At 54.6% G+C, this 20,856-nt stretch overlaps 3 protein-coding genes across 3 annotated transcripts; 1 reads left to right on the top strand and 2 right to left on the bottom strand.

The window, feature by feature from the left end:
* Nucleotides 1–27: 27 nt before the first annotated feature.
* Nucleotides 28–4,316, top strand: LOC34619725. Its single transcript, XM_026336302.1, has 4 exons — nt 28–2,760; nt 3,093–3,401; nt 3,798–4,044; nt 4,264–4,316. The coding sequence occupies exons 1-4, from the start codon at nt 28–30 to the stop codon at nt 4,314–4,316; spliced, it is 3,342 nt and encodes a 1,113-aa protein (XP_026192087.1).
* Nucleotides 4,317–8,526: 4,210 nt separating this feature from the next.
* LOC34619723 lies at nt 8,527–12,449 on the bottom strand. The gene is made up of 7 exons (XM_026336301.1): nt 12,298–12,449; nt 11,822–12,066; nt 10,448–11,476; nt 10,115–10,258; nt 9,301–9,374; nt 9,103–9,199; nt 8,527–8,630 (listed from the first exon to the last, which is right to left on the bottom strand). Exons 1-7 carry the CDS (start codon nt 12,447–12,449, stop codon nt 8,527–8,529), a joined length of 1,845 nt encoding a protein of 614 aa, XP_026192086.1.
* Nucleotides 12,450–13,771: 1,322 nt separating this feature from the next.
* LOC34623983 lies at nt 13,772–18,940 on the bottom strand. The gene is made up of 3 exons (XM_026336300.1): nt 18,654–18,940; nt 18,430–18,504; nt 13,772–18,260 (listed from the first exon to the last, which is right to left on the bottom strand). The coding sequence occupies exons 1-3, from the start codon at nt 18,938–18,940 to the stop codon at nt 13,772–13,774; spliced, it is 4,851 nt and encodes a 1,616-aa protein (XP_026192085.1).
* Between the last annotated feature and the right edge of the window lie 1,916 nt (nt 18,941–20,856).

Raw genomic sequence — 20,856 nt, 5'->3', positions numbered from 1 at the left:
CATTTTCCTTCCTCGCCAATTCACGCCATGGCGCGCAGTGACCCTCTGGCGCCGACCGACGGTCGCCCCAACACTCCAACCGCTGTTCCTGCTGCGCAGCCGGAGGGCTCATCGAGCAAACCTTCGTCTTCTGGGGGAGAATCGGAATCGCGACACTCTGCTGAGGCTCCCGTGAGTGCTCGTGAATCGACGCACGAGGGCCGCACGCCGTCTACGGACGCTTCAGCTGAGGAAACGTCCATGCCGGCTCTCCGCTGTATGGTTTCTCCCGCACAGGCCACTTGCTCGTCTGACCATCCGCATGTCGCTTCCTTCGAAGTGTCGCCTCTCACCTCCCCCCCCACGGACGCCCCTCCCTCTTCGGAACGCTCTTCTTGCCCCTCTCCTCCTCTCTCGGCTTCCATCGCCCGTTCCTCGATGATGCCGACATGCAGGGCTAACACACAACTGCCCACCGATCATATGCGCCTACGCCGCGAAGCGCGCGAAGCGCCAGCGCAGCACATTCTTTCTGTAGACGTTTCAGACAGGCGACTGCACTCCTCAGAAGGCATTCCTCTCCCCACTGGCCCTCTCCAATCCCAGAACCCCCACTATGGCTCTACCCCTGGAGACCTAGGTGGACAGTCTCCTGCAGAAGGGCAGACCTCTGCGTCCTGTCGCCCCCTCTCGGAGGTTGTCTTTGCGCTCGACAACCTCCGTGTGAGCCTTCCGCGGGAGTTGCTGAGTTCAGAACGTCTGAAGCATTCGTTCCTTGCCCGCCTGGTAGAGGCGAATGAGCGCGAGACTCCCCAAGCGGGGCAGCGCTCCCTCGAGCCTCGTCGTACAGACAGTGGCGCCATCGTGTTGGAGCCGCGGGTGGCAGAGGGGTTCGCTGCCCTCGTGAGTCACCTCAGGGGCGACAGGCCCCTTCATCTCAATGGACCAGCCTTCGTGCTGCAGTCTCTCCTGCAGCTACTAGCCGACAGCGCTTACTGGTGCATATCCCCTGGCCCTATCTACTTGCCTCTTTTTTTTTGGTGCTCGGATGCTTGGGTAGATGAATTCACCGGAGTTTATCCCATTCACCCGTGTGAGCGGAAAGCATTGTGGCCTGTTCCCTGGAACGAGAAAAAGAGTTCCAGCCTCGTGAGGCTACGGCAGCTTCTGGCTCCTCCTGATTCCTTAAGGGCCTATTTAGAAGAAGATGACGAAGTCGACGTCACGCCACCAGGGGTCGCTATGAGTTCCCCACAGGCTCACACGACGGCCTCCGTAGCGCCCGTACAGCAGGCTTCCCTGGAGCATCCCCCAAGCTCCCAGGATGAATCCATGGAATCTTTCGGCTGGCAGCAGCATCTGCGATGGTGGCAAGAGGAGGGGTCCAGCGGCGAGCCCGCTTCTGAGCTCGATGCAACTTCTCTCGTGAGGGGTGCTCAGGCAGGGGCAGCGGCAGTAGCGGCTGCTGCTGCAGCCGCTGCTGCTGCAGCCGCTACTGCTGCCTCAAAGCGCTGGATAGCCGCAGCAGGAAAAGTAGCTGGCCTTTCTGCTTCTTTAAGGGCATCCCTAAGCCACGCAAGCGGCGCGACCCTGCAGCCGCCGACTGGCATGGATGCTACTCAAGAGGTTGCCGCCGCCTCCTGCCCAACGCAGGGGCAGCAACAGCGTAGCGGTTCCCGTAAAGCATCGCACAAAATGGTCGGGCAGCCACCGCAGAGGCAGCAGTCCCAGCCAGACACCCACCAGGGGCCGGAACAAACGGCAGTGCGCTCGTCTTCTGAGAAGTCTGGAAGCCCCTCACGTCGCGTATCTGTGGCTCTCCGGAGCACGACGGAGGCGCCTACTGACGCGCATGCATCTTCAGCCGGTGGTGTACATGGTGCCATGCCACAAAGGGAGCAAGAGGAGTCTGGCCGGTCTGCGCAAGGGCCTCCAGCTTCTCTGTGTGCCAGAGAGTACTTCAGCTGTCCGCCATTTCACCTGGCCCTAGATAGGCGGGAAGGGCGATTGCTTGTAGGTGTGGACGGATGCCGGTATCCGTTTGTGCAGTTTGGCACCGAGTTCAAGGATCTGGTTCTTAGCGCGCCTACCGCGTTTCGGGTAGATGAGTTGCAATGGCTGTTGATGCTCAATGCGTCTCGATACCTGGATATACACCTGAGCGGCGTGCCTTGGACGTCGGCACAGAAAGAACGATGGGTCAATTCTCTGAGGCACTATGAATCAGACAGCTCGGAGGCAGACGCGCCAGCGACACTAGATTCTCCGCTTGCCAGCTGCACCTCGAGTGCTGCTGCTCGCGTCCTGCTGCCCCCGAACTGGCCTCATAGGAGGGGCTCTCTCTCTCTTAGTGCAGACGCCGATGATAGGGGCCTCGCTCGTGAAGGGGGAGTGGCGGCTGCAGCTTCTATTGCTGCCGCATCTCCTTCTGTTGATAGCCCGTTTCGTGCTCCTTTGTTGGAGTCGATTCGGGCAGCTACTGGTGTGCACCCGGACGACATCGACACAGCAGCAGCAGCAGCAGCAGCGGCGATGGGGAGACGCCTCAAGAACCAGCGACACCTCCAGCAGCAGCAAGCCCGTGTGCCCCCTCATCGAATTCTCCGCTGCCGATTTTGCAGCTGCAGCAACTTTAGGGGAGTCCACATGGTGTGCGTTCACCCTTACGGCCACGTTATCGTCCCGTCCTGGCCCCTTACCACCATCATGCCTGGCGCATCTGCCTTCCAGTCTCCGATCGTGGCTGTTTCTTCGGGGCTCTTTACACGCGCGGTGAAGGAGGTACACTCGATGACACGCCATCTAGCTCTAATAGTCTAGCGTATGCGTTTGGAGTAAGGGGTTCTAGGGGTCTGAGCCTTGCGACGAGGGACGCCTTCGGCTGAATGGGCTGGTTGAAACCAAGCGAGGGATGCTCGTCCCTCTCACTCTAACACCCCGTTTGTGTTCTTGTTTCTACACTGCGCGCATATGCTGCTACTGCATGCACTTGTAGATGGGGGCTCTTGTGCTGCTGTACGCAAGGGTGCTCATCCAGTCGCGGCAAGGTGCAGCAGAGGTTGTGCTCCTATTCTTCGGGCATGCTGTTAATGCTGTCGTTACCCCTGCCACAGGTGCAGTTCTACCCATGGGGCTTGTTCGCTCTGTTTTCTGACGCTCCTGTATCGCGAGTGTTCACGCCTTCGGGCTCTCCCCATGGCTTTAGTTTGGTAATCGGCAAGGCAATGGTCTTTGGACAGACCCCGCGCGATATTGCGGAGAAGAGAGTTCAAGTGTACATACACGAGCCGCAGCAGCCTTATGTGCACCCCAGAAAACCCCCAGACCTCTTAGATATTCATCATGTCCTCAAGGTTTGTCCCTATATCTTGCCGTCCGAAATAGCCTCCTATAAACAACAGCATAACGTCACCTCTGATCAGGTCAGCAGACCCCGCGCACCCTTTCCCGTGTCACCTTTCAATTGACCTCATCCCACGTGTTATCATGCGATCCATTCGATATCCGAATTTTGGCTCGTTTTCCGTCCTCTACACGCGTCACTCTTGCCTGTCACTCCATATCTGTGCCCAGCCATGCGCCCCTCCTCGTCTGTGTGTCGAAGGCTCTAGCGCCGTAATGGCCATCTTTTTCGGCTTAATATGAACATCTTGAGGAGTTGTAGAGAACCCATGCATTTCAAAGAGAATCCAGAGGGCATCTCCATCTGTATCCGGTTTCCTCCTCCGGTACCTAGTGACTTTTGTGCTTCCGTAAAACTCTACGAACATTTTGCTCTGCGGTCCATTCATTTGTGGATGACTTGTTGCTCCGAGCAGATCCCCATGAGGGAGTACCATCGCATGCTTCGCCTCGCTGTCTCGGTTTGCGGAAAGCTCCTGGCCGTCATTTCTGAAGGTGACTTCACCCTGGGCATCAGCCGCAACTTCTGTAAGCAGCCTGGACCCCTTGTGCATACAGCAGATATCACCAGCCCCACAGAGGATATTGTATCCTCCGGCTTCCCAACCCCTAAAGATAACCTTTTCTCCTCTCAAATCATCGGATTTTTCGAGGTCAAGACCGGTGAGTCGAAGCAAGCAGCAACTGGCAAACCCTAAATTTAAGCCATAACTTTCACATGCAACGTGCAACCAAGGAGCCAAGGCAAGGGCTGAAGCTGATGCTTCAAACAGCCGCAAAGCAGCACAATAAAAGACTAGCTAACCAACTCAGCAGCACTTTCAGAGTATGCACGACACACTGGAAACAGTGAATCGGTATATATGTGCTGTCCTATCCCAGGCAAATACTTCAAATGCCCTGTTGGTCATGGCTACTGGATCCTCGGGGAATAACTGTCAGTGGAAGCCGCAGCACTACCAGTAGCATCACATACTGCTTGGCCATAATATTCGGATTCGTCTGTATTTGCAACGAAGCAACACAACACATGTAGTATAGAACATTTTCTCAAAGTCTTAACACATTATTTGAGGCCCTTCTCGTGCTGCCTTATGCTGCAAAAGGATGCAAGCATTGTCGTAGAAGATCTCCTTGCAGGGCGTCGAGCCCCAACCAATTAACTGTCCGAATGGGGGCTTTGTTGTATAGGTACGCGTTTCAACCAAATTGACAGTACCCAGAGTACAGCCACGCATTCCACTGGCTAGGAGAGTCCTCTTAGAGGTGCCTCCATTCCAGGCACCGCCTTTGGCTTCCCCGAGTCACATTTCTTTCAGAACTGAAGACGCCACGCCCCCGTGATCACTGCTCGACTATCGTGTACTTACGCCTTGACATCATAGACTGCACAAGAGTGCCAAATCTCGCCGCCTACGAATTTTAGAAATTCCCCCAACGCATCACTTTTCTCACAACAGGGCAGCACTGTCACAACCCGTATCTCCCGGGTGCCCCTACCTAGATAATTCGCTTCTTTAATGCGCGCATCAAGGAGTGCACACCAACTACACAAATCCCGCCTACGGGCTCCGCCACACTCCGCTTACCCTTCTCCTTACCCCTCTCCGCCACACATAGTCTGGTCGCTTAGCCACATGTGGTCATTTCAAGAGGGAAAAATATCTGCAGTTATATACAAATTATGGCGCAGCCCATTACAGCATGTGCGCTGATGTGCCCTCTTTAAAATTTCGGCACAGGTTGTTCAGTGTGTTCGGTCTGGTAGCAGACATCATGGGCATGCTAATCTGCGCATTCAGCACGATTGGGAAGAAGACAGCGCCTACTGGTATTGATTCTTGTTGGCGTTATGAGCTCTAAAGTTTCCAGTGCTTCTTATACGCAATAGTGGCGTCAGGGGAACAGCTCGAGAAAGGCTGTATAGTTTCTTGGTGTGTCTGAACTAGCTGTAGTTACGCCGAGTTTGTAAAAGTTTTGGGGGACCACAGGAGTGTATGCCCATTCCTATAGCAATGCGGCCAAGAAGGCTAACTGGTTCAGGAATGTGCTCAGGAAGGAACTGTACCTTCGCTCTGACGTGCAACTTCAGAGGGGCGCAGCCTTAGTTGTGGCACTCTACTACAACCCTGCGTGAGGGTCGAAATGGCACTTCTCACTCTAAAGAAGGCCACGAATACTGGGATAACGCACCTTTTCTCGACCCTTTGAGGGCTTTGGCCCACCAGGCCAAGCTCTGCGAACAGGAGTATGGCACTTTTCCTCTGAACTGATTGGCTACCTTCACTGGAGCGCTTCGGCAAAAACGTGCTCTATCTTAGCCTAACTGTAGTCAGCTGTGACTGATGGTCTTATGCTGACATGTGATAAGGGTAATTCTTGCATCGCCTTTTGTTTTATTCACCCGATCATGCCAGATCCTTCCGTGGCACGACAAAAATTGCACTAAGGAACTATATTGGTTGTTTGTGAGAGCAAAGGCCAAGATCAATATAATAATTGAAATTGAGTATGGTATCAATATTAAAATATGCCGTAATATAAGAAGTTGGTGCTTTCTCAGGGGAACGTGGGCGCGTTACAGTTTTTTGGGTGTTACCCCCACACGCTACAAGATCATGGGACTCCTGAGCCTTCTAGTCATAGACTGGGCAAAGAAACCGTCAGATCATGTTACAAAAGTGAAATAGTCTGCATTAAGTGATCTCTAACCTCTCGGTCCTAGGAGCTAGTATGTGAGGGCTCATGTCCTATTCTGCACTGCTGCATACGGTTCCTTCCCCCTATGGAAAGTATTCGGTGCACTTTCTGGTATTAAGGGTAGCAAAGCATCCTCCCCCGCAAAACTTTTGTGCTATATCGCCTATTTTTACGACTTTGTGATGCAAAGGGCAATATATATGGGCTTGTCTTTCTGGAGCCCTCAGCGTCCATCCCAGAGGCTGAGTAGCTGAGCATGATCAGAGCACAGAACAAGCCGATGGCGAGTACCATCGTTTCTTAGTTTTCGAGTTATAGGCCACTGCGGGAAATTTTGCCTTAGAACCGTAGAAGGACTGCATAGCATACGGAGAAAATTACCTTGGTGCGGCTCCCCGCGTGCAGCCCCTCGCTGGCGGATAAACTGCAATCGGTGTCTTATGAGCGAGAGCTTTTGGCATGCTCTTTTTGATTGTTTCGACGTGGATTAACCTAGCATACCATTTTTAAGGATTGTATTGTTTCTTGAAGGGCTTTTTAAGTTACTTGGCCTGCATCGATTTCCTCCTCAAGTTGACCCCACCCTGTCCACTGCAAACGATTTTCCCCATGGCGTTCTCTGTCCGTTCAGCCGCAGCTCTATTGCTGCTACAGGTTTTGTTTCATCATTCGGCTCTCTTAAGCCAGGTCGGCACACTTACAGCGGTTGCTGCCGCGGTAACAGGAAAGCCTATCGGAGAATCCCCCCCAGCGCCTGAGGTCCACATGGAGGGACTCCACTTAACGGATGAGAACTTGGAACCCATTCTTTCACCCGAAGAGCTCAGAATAGAAGAAAGCACCTCCGTGCTCTTCACCCAGCCCACAAAAATAAGCAACAGGCAGGTCAGTCCAACAATCAAGGTCGTACTGTACCTATTATTCATCTTTGCAGCTGCTGCTTTCCTCATCTCCCGCTGGCCCTACCGAGTTGCCGAAAAGCCCACACCACCGCCTGAAGAAGAAGAAAAGCTTCAAGAATCTTCTTAGCTGTCTACAGACATGATGGCTGCGCAACCGTAGTACATGGCCCCAGCTCCAGGTGCCTAAGTAGGGCCTGTTGTATACTTACCCCAGCAGCAGTATGCACCACAAAGTCAATAAGCAGGGTACTGTCAAAACCATCCTGGCCACAATTGATTGGAACGAAGCATCATGATCCATAGCGCTTCAAGGGGTCCTCAAAGCGAGCATCTACAAGGTCCGCAAGCAGAAACCTGAATTTTCCCTCACCCTGCTAGCATATTGTAGTGAGCCTCTAAGGGCACCCCTTTGTGAATTCTGGGGCACCTCAACGTCCTCAGGCTCCGCTGGGCCCGATTTTAAGTAATGTTGGAGGTCAAGGCCTCCAAGAACACACATTCATTAATTGCGCACCAATGCTGGGGTCTACTACAAACGCATCTTTTGTATCCAAAGAGAGAGCCTAGAAATACGTGAGGATGAATCGGGGGTATCTTTAGCAGAGGTATCCCCTACAACGCAGAACAAGTACAAAGTCCTTAATTCCAAGTCCATCTCGCTTTTAAGAAAGCCTACAGATACTTCGCTGATATTTGCGGCACCAAAAATAGTAGACAGCAAGCGATGCAGGCATGTTGCGCGTCCAGACATCTTTGCAGCACCCAATGATGATGAGCAGGCCTCTCATCCATCACTGGCAAAGACATATCCCCATGCTGCAGTAGGTCTCGTTTTCATCCGCTGTACTGGCAGATAAGCTGGACGGGCAAACTATGTAACCGATGATGCCTTGAGCGAACGTCGGGAGCAGTCGCGTGTACTGCCCCACATAAAAGGCAAGGGTGGCGCTGCACTCCCCTTCACCGGTACGGCAAATGTGGTTGTTTACAGCGGAGGCTGGTTACGGAATGCATAAACGCCACTTCTCCGGTCACACTGTAATTAGCAATAAGGGTCTGAAGACTCGTCGAGTTCTCAGACCCTTATTGCTAATTAGGGCATATCCACACTGCATTATTCGGGACGCACCATCCCCTGGTAAAAATTACCTTGGGATGTTGGCTAAGGCCGAAGGAAATCTGGCTTTCCTCCAGCAGAGTCACTACCACTTTGGCAAACTCTGTCTAACCAGTCTTCCGAAATTGCAATTGTTGCCGTCATGTAGCGCTATAATCCCGTTATTCCGTGCGCTGACTACATGTCAACGGTTTCCAGCTGCCTGTCCTTATGTTGCTACGGCATACGCACACTTTGTCGCATGGGCTACTGGCATTCTTGCACACGATGGTCGTATCCCTCACTAAGCTTTGTGCAGAGGCGGCTGAAAGAACACAGACTGGTACTAGAGCCCATCGATTCGCCACCGTTGACTGCATCTCAACTGAGACCGCAGCGGCAACAATTTTCGCTGCCAATGAATGTCCTAATGTACGCCACATGCTGCTACTGCTGCTGCAGTGGCTGGTCCACCTCCCCAGAGCGCATGCGTTTACTTTTAAGCGCCATAAGGGCGCGAAGGGTCTTGAGTGTGTCCTTATGCAGCCACCCTGCAGCATTCCATGCGCGCACTACTCGGAAAGCATGTCTTTCGTGCGACAGGCCCAGAGGCACCACAGACACTAGCGCTACCAACAGTAAAAGCCGCAGCACATGGCCAACCTGTCTCATTGCTAAAAACTGGCAGCGCCGGAGCCTCATGCAGTAGCTGGCGGATCTCGGGATCTTGAATGGCACACAGCTGATACACCTGAGATGGGCGTGAGGGAGGAGCTAGGAAGGCATCCTCTGCAAACACACGATCGAAGTCACTGGATCATATAACTCCCCTACTTCGCACGCTCCTTTTTCCTCTCAGTTCTGTGTGCAGCAGTAAATCTGGAAGCAGCGCTTACTGCGGCAGAATTTCGAGGGCTTGCAAAACGTGTGTGCATGTAACTAATATGCACCCCCTGCGCAAGGACTACTACTATTCCCCCACCGCCTCTCAAAAAGTTTGTGTACTTCTTAAAAGGTTCTCACCTCGCTGCTGCTGTCCTGCACTGGGAAGCTGTCCTCCTATTGCGGCTGTGGCCTTCCAGTTGGCGGTGCGGAAATACGGGTCTCTGAAATCGATTGTCTGTTGCCAGGTTCAGACAGCATACACCAATGCAGCCTTTTGTGAAAATATAGAGCATGGAGATTCGAAGTCAGGATTTTACGGCTTCAAAATTACTCTACCTGGTAGTGGCGACTGTGTGGGTCTGTCCGGGGATCGTATCCCAGCCGACAGAGACATCCGCGAAAGGGTCCATCTGCACGACATCGAAACACTCCCAAGCACACGTGACTTTGTCGTTGAAGGGACGGTTGCAGCAGCGGCCGGCACCATCTGCTGCAGATGATTAATCTGCTGTAGGCACCAAGATACGGAATACGCATTCCCCATGCCGACAGGCCACCAGCATTTGCTACAAAGTTCCCTTTGCCTTGCACTCGCAGCGACAGAGGCCAGGGGAGGACGCCAGGGGACTAAGAGTGCCTTTGCGAACTCAAGTAATACTGCGATTGCTTGCTCCAGATGCACATATTCATCTCTACCAAAGGCGAAGGCACACATAGGCTCTTGTCGTTTTTCATCAAAAAGCACGACGCTCGCAGCTAGACCCCAAAAATGGATGTTTTTAAGGCCCCTGCAGCAGCATCTCTGAGCCTTGCTGCGAATGACCTCACGAGACAAGTCTCTAGATGTGGATACCAGAGAAGTCCTCTACAAGTGCATACGCGCAAGTTAAATCGAGGTGGAAATAAAGGGACTCGATGTTTAGCAGAGATGGAAATCTGCATCTGCGCCGAAAATGCGATGCCGCAGGCGTGGCGTCGACACAGCAGGGGCCCCTAGAATAGAAGCACGCATGGATTAATTGTACCACTTACATATATCATAGGGCTTGGAGACTCCTCCAGGCATGTAACGAGGGAAACGTCAAGGGGACACAAAGATCCGCACCAACAGGACAAGCCATGGAAAAAACGCGCAAGGGGCAAAGGTTACCAGCAAAGAGGAAGCAAGTCTTTGCAAAGGCGGGTTTCTTGCGCCACGCAGTGTAGGTGGGGGGCAGCTGGGCATCGAGAGAGGGTCGCAACCACACGGGCTGTTTCTGCAGCAATTCCTCGAGGCTCTTTACCAGTTCGCGATCTGCGGTACCGCAAACACGCTGACAGCAGGGCATGGCGAGGAAACAAGTAGAAGAAGCTGCACAGGCCGTGCATCCGCCTGCACTAGGTATGTGCAGCAGCACCCTTCCGGAAAGACAGTGACTACAGCAGCAGCCCGATCCCGAGAAACGCAAGCTCATGAGCAGAAAATGCAGCACTTCGCAGGTACCTGCAAAAGCCTTGGCTGCTGCAGGAGGTGGAGCCTCGGGCAGCCGTTCATCTCCTATGCGACCCACGGCATTAAAAGCAGCGCTTTCCTCCTTGCTGTTGCTGCTGTTGTTGCTGCCGGTTGCACATACCGTCTGAGAGGGCCAGAAAAGCGCAGCAGCGGCGTCTGCAGCCTCATCTCTCGCTCCCTCTGATGGATTTGGAGTTGCACTGGCTTTGCTGCTTCCTTGTGTTGCGTCTCCAGCTGCTGCAGCTGCTGTCCTGTCCGCTTCCGTGCAGTTACGTCGGCTTTCCATTCTGCCCGTTACGCCAGGCGCTGCAGCTGCTCCACTTGCTGCAGTCGGAATTTCCGCGGAAACTGTGGCTTCTTTTTGCAACGCAGTTGATGCTGCCGCTGATCCGGCTGCCGGTAGAGAGGGAATAAATCGTGGGGCCCTTTGAGCCTGGGCTGCCGCAGCCCTTGCCGCAGCTGCCTTTGCAGCAGCTGACAGACAAACCTCGTCTTCTCCCGACATCGCACTCGGTGAGTCGTCTGCTGCGTCTGCTTTTCCTGGTGCTGAAAAATGGCTGCTTGAGGGGTCTCTTGCTGCTGTTTTTGCTGCCGTTGTTTCTCCAGGGTCACCGCCTGCGCGGCTGCTTGGAGGGGCCAAAGCCGCTTTAGTCCTTACTTCCGTAGACTCTGTTTCAAGTGCTTGCGCATCGGGAGTTAAGGCCATACGCTGGTGGTCTTCTTCTTGGCGTTGCGGCAGCTCTTGCTGCTGCACCCGCTGGCGCTTCTGCTGCTTCTCCACAGAGTGTCTTTCAGGAGGTGCAGCATCGAACTTGGGGGGGGGAGGGGCCTCAACTTTGTAGGCAAAGGGGCCCTGCCCCCTAAAAAAGAAAGGGGGCGGGATGTACGGGACCGTCTCTAGGCTGCTGCTACTGCTGCTGCTGCTGCTGCATGCGCGCTGTGCCTCTGCCACGACTTGGGCCTCTAAGGTCTCTCCGCTACGATATTCGGGGGGAGGAATAAAGTACAGGTCTGCAAGGCCTGCGTACATTACAGAGCAGAGCAGCAACACCAGCAGCAGCGGGAGTGGCAGGCGGAGCGGCACAGTGTGCAAAAGGAAGGCGTCCGACAGGCGAGTTAGCGCCTCTCCTCCCGACCTCTCTATTGGCTCGTTTCTTCGAACTCTGTCTGCCTGCTAATGAAGTGCTGCCCTCATATGGTGTAGTCCGTGGTCTGCCCTACTGTAGTGGGGTCGGTGGTCTGCCCTAATGAAATCACTGCTGCTAAACAGCACTAGCTGCAGGGGAGATGACGAATAGTCGAGGAGCACAGAAACACACAAACAAACGAACATACACACACAATAGGAACAACATGAGAACATACCGTTGAACACATGCTTTTGGTTGACCCTTCCGAGAACCTCCAATTCCACCCTTCCAGACTTCCGCACGCGTCTCCTCAGCACAATCCCGGCAGTCGTCTGTCTCGAGGCCGCTATGTTGCCCCAGCTGCTGCTGGAGCTGCTGCCACTTCCGAGGCGCAGCAACAAAGTGTCTCCGCCACGCCCATTGGAAACGAGCGCTCGAGAAGCAGCATCTGCACCTCCCAGTATGCGAAGCGCAGTCGAGCTGCAGCAGGGACAGCCACACCGGAAGCAACTGCCAGAATCTTCACAAGCAACGGCACTCCAGAATCGCGTGCGATCTCAGAAGGCAGTTCTTCGGCTTGAGGATGAGCAGCATGCCGCACTGGCCGCAGCAGGAATGGACGCCACAGCCCCCGCAGGAAGCAGCGCTTGCTGCACAGATCTGTAGAAAGAAATATCAGTAGCGGCACATCCACTATAAGCAGCAGCTTACGGATGCTTGATCTTTCCTGGAATTTCCACTGCAGCCAGAGTTACATCAGGAATATCGAATAAGCGCCCCGGAAGTGCGTGCGTTGCGGCCTCTGTGCCGATGGAAGGCGTAGGAGGCCCTGCCTCTGGAGCGCTCTGTGAATGTTCAGGCATTCCAAACAAGAGAAGCTTGCGGGTTCTTCTTCCCGAGGCCTCGAGTTGCGCTTGCCCTGGCGGCAATGCAATTAAACACAAGGCAGCCGCCCTTGAGTGGCTCGCCAACGGAGGAATGCTCGGGGGGCCTGAGTAGCTCTGGACACCCGAAAGAACAAAATCTTCCTGTTTTGCCGAAAGAAGAAGGGGCCAAGAAGTCTCAAATAGGTACTATAAGATAAGCCCTGAGAGAAATAACTAGGTATGCCGGCGGACTTGACGTTCCAAACGCCTGCAGGGAGACCCCGTGATCCGGGGTATGAGGGGGGCCCCTGAAACTGGCGCAGCCAGACTCTGCAGGCATTCACGACCAAATTTAATACGGAAGCGATAGCATATTTGCTTCAGCATTATCGAAAATGCCGTACCTAGTTCTTACGGGAACATCTACTTGCCATGCAGAGCCAGCAAAAACACTTTGTTAGTTCCGTTGGATCGTTTAGGGACCCTGTGCTGCAGTGACCCTTGGCTCACCCTTCTTGCGGTGACGAGGGAAGCTGGCCTGCTTACATAAATAGGACTTGTCTTATTAGACAGCACAAAGATATGGCAACACAACGGTGCATTTCGTGGTTGGGAGAGCCTGTAGGGCCCCGTAAATTGCCTTTGAGCCCTTCTTCACTGGCTTCCACTGCTCTTGGTGGGCAAAGCGCAGCCTAAGTAGCGTCTTTAATTGAAATTCTTTTGATGCAGCTGCCAGCTATTGCGTTGTAATTCCTCCCCGTAGATCCACGTTCCACACACTCCAGTGTTTCAACTCCCGTCCTCCGACCATGGCCTGTCTCAAGGTGTAGCTACTCTAATGCCTTAAAACACGACGCAGCGCGCTATCCCCGGCTTAAAATCCCCTTCTTACTTGTCGGACTCGACACAACTCCCTGGGCAGCGCCCGAACCACCCGCCAGCAGACCACTCCCCACTTCACGGGCCCCACGCACTGTCACGTTAGATCCGGTGCATGCAATGCATCTACCACACCTAATGGCAGTGGCCCTTATCTTAGACCGAGCGAAAGGCCCATGCAGACTTGGTTCTCGCGCTTAACGCACTGGGGGCGTGCAGAACCCCTGGCGCGCCCGTCGCTAATCGTATTGAATGCAGTGCCTGTCACCACTGGGCAGCTACAGATACTCTATCCATACAAGCAAGATGCACATCATGCATAGGCAAAGCGGCCCTAGGGCTCCCCTTCAGGCTAGTGTTTTGGAAAGAAGCCTCGAAAAATGAGGAGTCGGCGTTTTAGGAGCTCCCCATAGCCGACGTGCCGGCAAGCAACGTGCTTTCTAGAGAGGTGTAGGCATTGCTGCTTCTGAGGACTCAATGAGATCCGTGAGTTCGTCCAATGTCTGGGCAAGGTGTCTCTCCGCATCCCTTGCTTCCTCTTGTGCTTGCGTGGGCCCTTTTACAACAAGCTGCTGCGGCTCAAGCGGCTGTCGCAACAGCCCCTCTACCATCAGCCTGGCTGCTTCGCAGTCATGCAACAAGGGGAAACAAGGAGATACGCACACATTCGGTAGAGAGAGCACTGCGCATGGGGCTGCCTCCATCGGCAACAAGGACGCTGGGCCGTCGTTGTTCACGCTAGAGAGGACCAGCACCTCCGGATCATCTGTCTGGATCGGTTCCCCAACAAGCGCTGCTGCTTCGCTTGTTGGCGGTGCTGCTGACACTGCGAGAGCTGCCGCTGACTCTGATGCAGGAGATCGCCCCCCAGGAGACGCTTCCGCCTCTGCAGGGACTGCAAAAGTTTCCGCCTGTTGCGCCTCTAATGCTGAGGCACCTACCTGCTTTGGCTGTGCAACCGAGGCGGGCAGCGGCACTGCAGCCGCTGCTGCCGCTGTAGCTGCTGCCAAAGCCGTAACCTGTCGATTGTAATTGAACGAACAGAGAAAGTAGCATGAACGAAGGCCCCCCAAAGACCGCAGAAGGCCCCTCAGGACCCGCAGCAGGACAGCGCAGCAGTGGACATCTGCCCCACAGCAGCAAGAAGCTGTAGATACACTTGACCGAACTGCTGTGGGGTCTTGCCCTCCAGCCCCAGCACAGCGCCATCGACTCACCCCGCTGCTGCAACAGCCGCAGGCTGCAGGCGTAGACGAAACTGCCGATCCCGAAGAGGCTTCTCGTTGCTGCTGTTGCTGCTGCTGCTGCTTCTGTGCAAGCAGCAAGTCCCTTGAGCAAGGGATGGCGGCGGACCGCGCGTGCGAGAGATGCACCAAGAAGTAACCCTTTGGAGCAACTGCGCTCGCTGCGTCTGTTTGCAGTACATGAACAGGCACCTCCACCTCACCAGTACCACCACAACTGCTGCCACCCTCCCCAGCAGCCCCCACCGGAGAAGCTCTGTTCCCAACGGCTGCACGCACCGCAATTACCCCCATTCTAAATCCGGACCCCCCCAGAACAGGCTCTGTACAAATCGCTATAAGTCGGCAGCAAGAGGACACTTTGTCTTCGCTAGAAGGAACCGAAGGAAGCTCGAGGGCCCTCTCCGAAAGCACGGGTTCCTCCTGGCCTTCCGGAAAAGTTGCAGCCGATGCTGTTGCGGTAAATACATTTTCCACTGGAGCTGCTGATCTGCCATCCTTGCCATCAGCACCAAGGGAAGGGTCTTCTTTAGGCTGACGCTTGCGCGAAACGCAACTGTAAAATGCCTGCGCCTGTCCCCGCAGAATCAATGGCTCTACGTCCGGTGCTGGAAGAGCGCCACTCTCGTACAGAAGCAGCTTTGCTGCTACCCTCTCGCCGTTGCTGCAGTGCAACACCATGCAGCTACTCCGCTGCTGTAGCTGCGCCGCAAGCTGCAGCAGCGGAGCCTCCATCCCCTCCTCTTCCACTGCCTGCTGCTGCTGTTGCTGCTGCTGTTGCTGTTGATGTTGCTGCTGCTGTTGCTGCTGCTGTTGCTGCGGCTGTTGCTGCGGCTGCGCCTGCGGCTGCTGCTGTTGCTGGCAACAGGGAGGAGCGACAAATTGCAGCCTCTCTATAGGAGCACCCAGCATGCAGAGGGCCCCACTAAGGGCAGCGGCGCGAGTGAAGGCCTGGGGGAGGTCTCCAGAGCCGTAGAGAGGGTAGAGCAAGGGTGCCCATTTGCAGCCATAATTTCCACATCCCGTTACAAACAGCTGTAGCCTTGTGAGCCCCTCTCGAACACGCCACCGTCGGGCATGACCTGCTGTACTGCATATTTCTCCTTCCGCCGTTCCAGCAGCAGCAGCAGCTGCTGCTGTGGGGAGCAGTGGCAAGTCACAGAGACACACCCCGTACGTCAGCAGCCTGCGGAGATGCGCATTTAGGCCCTGTCGCTCTAAGAAGCAGTCCCAGCAGTCGTTTTCCTCAGCACCTCCAACTAAGGGCGTACAGGGGGAGGGTGCTGTCTGAGCGCAGCTGGACAGGGCCCCCTGTGAGGAGGGGCCCTCTTGAGCTGCTGTGCTTTGTGGTGGTGCTTGGGGAGTCCACTGCGCAGCAGAGGAGAACGGCGCACTGACGGTGCTGGGAGGAGGCGCTCCCGCAGCAGCAACAAAGCGCATGAGAGCCCTTTTCTCTGCGAGACTCAGGTGCTGCGACTGAAAGATCTGTCCCTTGCTCATAGGAGTGGTCTCCATGGCAATCCTCTCCCCCGCGTGATGATCTCCATGGTGAGCCTCCCCAACACCAACGCCACCGCTCAAGCGTCGGGGGCGACGGGGCCCCACAGCAGGGGCGCCTTCGGGCCCCACACTACCGCCGGCCGACTCCGCTGCTATGTACGAGTTAAGGCCTGCTACCACTGCATCCGTTGTATTCGCATTCTCTTGCTGAAACTCCTCGTCCTGCTGCTGCTGAGACAGCTCTGCCGTCAGGATGGCGGCGTCACAGGTCTTGAATTCCAGGTATTTTGCAGCTCCGCTTTCCAGCAGCACATTGACTATGTCGCTCGAGGTGTATATACACTTGGGCATGAGGTCTATAAGGAAGCGGGGCCCTTCGGCCATGAGCTCGTGCCGCATCTGAAGTCTCTGGGCCTCTACGCTGCCTGGGGGCTCTCCTGCTGCCGCTGCAGCGTCTGCAGCAGCCGCATCTGCGGCTGCTGTCGCTGCCTGAGCTGCCGCCGTCGCTGCTTCTGCTGCTGCGACTTCCACTGCCTCGGCAACACCGACGTCTGTTGGTGCTCCTGACACCGCTGAGAGAGGCACAAGGGACTGCTCAGAAGCCGCATACACAGAGGGGGCGGGGGAAGGCTGAGGACTGTTGCTGCCGTCACCGACAGGTTCTGAAACACCTGCCTCCCCCAGCCTCCTGGGATGCAAGACAGCTGACAGGGGGTCACGGTACGAGCTAGACGCTTGCTGCAGCATCTGCTGTTGCTGGTCTGAAAGCTGCTGTTGAATCAGCTGGTGCGGTGTCTCTGCAGCCGGAGAGTCTCCGTGTGGCATCTGCAGCGAAGGCGCTGGGCTACTCAAGGGTCCCGCCCCCCTCTGCCCGGTTGCAGCAGGAGCAGACGCGTTCGAAGGCGGTGCAACAGCAACAACAGGAGCAGCAGCAGGAGCAGGCTGTGCAGCAGCAGGAGCAGCCGCTCTTGGCTGCAGAAGAGGGGGCGGCCTTGCCCCGTTTCTGGAGGATCTGTAAGTTTGCGCCGTGTCAGTGGTGCTGCTGGTTGTTGCCGTGTATGTTGTTTCCGCTGTTGCATCCGTGGAAGCCGAGTCAGTGCTGCTGGCATCTGTCTCTGTTTCCCCCCCAGTATCTCTGTCTCCTGCCTCTAACGCAGCAGCTCCGGGGGCCTCCGCCGGCTGTAGAAACGGCCCGAAAGAGTACCACTTGCCCCCAAAGGGGCTGCTGCTGCTCGCCTTCAAGAGGGTATCGTCTGGGCCGAGGGGCCCATGGGGGCCCCCATTCGGAGTGTCTTCTAGGAGGCACTGTCTCCTGGTGCTACTGCCGCTCAAGTGCAACAGCCGAAGCAGCCCCAAAGGCTCCTCGGAGGCGGAGCTTACGCTGGGGATCGGATGCCCGCAAGTGCCACGTGCCTCCTCCGAAGGACAAGGGGCCCCTTCTGGGGGATGCCCCTTTTCTCCGGGGGCCCCCTCATGAGGTGACCTGGCAGTGCGTGCACTCCTGTCGGCTTCCGGCATGTGACAGCTGCAAGGGCAGGCATCCAGCCCCTTCTTTCGAGTTTGCTGCAGCTCCTCGTCATCTGCATCACAAGGGGCTTCATGGGGCCCTCGGGGGCCCCGCCACCCGTCCAGCCACTGCAGCAGCTCTGCCAGCCGCATATTGCGATGGGGGCCCCCATAAGACACGGAGGGCTCGCAGAGGAGACAGCGGAAACCCCTGCAGCTTAGAGCAGCACACACGAGGGTACTGGAGAGGCTGGAGCCAACAACTGCCACATCTACCACCAGAGAGCCCCCCCCACCGGGGGCAGGCACACGAACGCATGGGACGGTTGTTGCTGCGTTCTGCTGAGGCTCGCAAGGCCTCGAATCTTCAGAACGAAGCGTGTCTGCATCGCTTCTGGAAACTGGGGAAGCAACCAGCTGCCGGGAACTTTGGGGTGTATAACCTTTACGGGCCATTAAACCATCTGGTGTCACGGCTTCCTCGTCAAGCTGCGGATACTCTTTCTTTTCAGACGGTGGTATTGGGTGCTGCTGCTGCGGCTGATTCTGTTGCGTGGAGGAGGCAAGTCTGCCGGCCTTTAGGGGGGCCTCGGTCGGGGACGCATCTGTGACCATCGCGCATTCGGATTGGCTCTCCATAAGGACACGCAGTAAGGCAGTAAAGGCACAGGCGTGCTCTCTCTCATGTGGAAAGAAAACAGAGCACTGGAGCACTTCCACGCATGCGAGCCCTCAGTTGCTGCTCCTGAGAATAAAGCTGCAGCTGTTGCTCTTGCTGCCACTACTGGGCTACTGGCCTTAGGTAGCGCATCCACAACATGTAGAGAGAAAACACATAACGATTTCACCTTCTCACTCCTACGGAATCATGCAAAGGGGATGTCCAATCAGGAGCAATGACATCATGGACGAACACGGGTCGCCTACGGGGAGGAACAGCATAAAGGGCTTACGGCTCGCCACCCCACCGCACCAAGGGATGAACATCAGAGAGAGCTAATAGCATGAAGAATACGGAATTAATGTGGGTCGGATACAAGACGGGTAAAAAGGGCCCAGAAGCTGAACAGACATCAGGCGGGTGGTGTTGCCTTGTGGTAAGGAGTGAGCGTGCCAGTTTTGGTCGTTAATCGCCCAAGTCATAAGTGGATGAAGCTTTAATATCTTTGCATTGTCACAGAATAGATTAACAGAGCTGTTAACTCCCTCAGACCCAAAGGGGCCTTGCAGGGTACTGACGCATACCGCAAGGGGGTAGCAGTACCGGGGGCACCTTGGCGGCGCCACCTTAGCATGTCTCTCTAGTTGTATGCCCCATATTATCTCAAATGATTGGCATTTCGCTGTTTTTATCCTCATTGAGCATACGCTACACCCTTTGCGGCCTGTATTTAGGTCCCTGGTGGTTTTCCATCGGGGCCCGCCTGGTGGCTGGGGGGAGGCAGTATTCCCCAGCACGACTGGAACTCCCAAATAGCGAGATCCGTACAACTTAAAGGTTCCGCATATCCTTATATAGTTGTGCTGTATATGAAGCTTTGAATTTTGCCGATGCGCGCATTCATCATGGCTATTTTTCTTCGGCTCTTCTTGTGGATTAGTAGGTTGTGTTTCTGCACGAGTACTGCCGTGCACGGTGGACAGGTGCGCCACCAGGTCCTTTACTACGAATTCTTTGCCATTTGCAGACTACCCGAACCGCCAGCCTAGGGAAATCGAAGAATCATAAGAGGGAAGACGACTTCAGGGTCGAGAGCGTCTATAGCGGTACACCTCAGACCACCATTGGGAGACAGTTTGCCATAAGCTGAGTTGAAACCTAATAGAATGTTCTGAACTGCGTGATCAATAGTCTTCTCCTCTTCTGGCCCTCACACGGCACAGTTCCGGCAGAAAGGGGAAGGTATACTTGGGGTCCAGCTTGGGACACCCTCAAAACGCTCCAACCATTCATATGCAGTTGCAGAGTGGCAGCTGCTGCATAGGAGCGTAGTCTTTATTCTCACTGGATTGGGCTAATTTGACTTGGCAGCGAATAGGACACACGAACAACTAGACCAAATAATCTATGCTATTTAGAGAGGTAGGCAATTCTGAACACGTTTACGATGCCAGTATATTGTTAGAAATTGTAATTGACTTTGGTGCTGGCTTTCGTACATCCTCTTTATTCCACACTATCCCTGGCTCAATACGATAAGAATCGACGTTCTGAACATATGCGATAGATACAAATTGTACCTAGCAGCGGGTGATCGGAGTGGTGGAATAGTGAAGCAAGCTCACCCGAGCTGTTCCAGTCTCCTGATGTCGGAGCCCTGGGAGTGCCACATTGTTCGATGCAGCTGTTTCCAGCTCTATCCACTGCTTGTGGACAGCGGCCTATATTAAAGTTTCTTATAATTGCTGTCTTGTTTCCATAAAGTTGATTAAGAATCCATTACTCTGCTATGTTTTGGCAACAGAGTAAAACAAAACCCTTTGACGACAAAAATCAAAGGTGGTGCAGCTCCTGTTGAGGCGACTGAGGCAGGCCTTTGAGCTTATGTAGACTTAGAAGGTCCACGGCTGGCGGAATGGCAATATTGGGCAGCCGATAGGATGTTAATGACTCGTTGATGAGGTTATGACGACAGGACAAGTAAGAGAGCCATATGAACTGGCAAGAACTCAAAGCTTTCATCGGCCTGTTGGAGATGTGCCTCATTTTGTGCACCGAGATGGGGAAAAACGAGTACTCCTTGCGTAATGCAATTTGGAGGGAGAAGTAAGTTTAATTGTGGCTACTTGCATGCTGAAAACGCTTTTGCTTGTCAGAATTACCACAGGTCAAGCCTTCAGGAACGCCCTGGCTTATCGGTATATGCCACGGTCAGCTTAGCAGCAAGCCCTGAGAGAATTTTCAGAGAATGTGCAGGAAAATTTGTCATCTTATCAGCATTTTGAGGAGCACGAAGCTTTCGCTATCAACAGTCAAAACATAGACGAACGGCTGCTTCATCAGTTGTTTATTTCGGATTTACCGGAAGTGTCATATTAGGCTGTCGCAGGGTGGGCGATGACTCAGCGCTTGAACAACAGACCACTGAAACTTTCGCAACTTCTGAACCACTTGAGGTTTTAGGAGCAAATGAGAGCAGACAATCCTGTGGAACCTGACGGCTTTGTTAATCGCTTTTAGCCTACCTCCTGAAGTGAACGAAAAAATTGCCAGGGGGAGCCCGTTCTCTTAAGCAGCCTCAGACAGCTCCCCAACGGCGCACTTGCATTTATTA

Source organism: Cyclospora cayetanensis, unplaced genomic scaffold (assembly GCF_002999335.1).
Source record: "Cyclospora cayetanensis isolate NF1_C8 unplaced genomic scaffold, CcayRef3 CcayRef3_contig_12, whole genome shotgun sequence".
NCBI lineage: Eukaryota > Apicomplexa > Conoidasida > Eucoccidiorida > Eimeriidae > Cyclospora > Cyclospora cayetanensis.
This window is presented reverse-complemented; position numbering and strand designations above follow the sequence as displayed.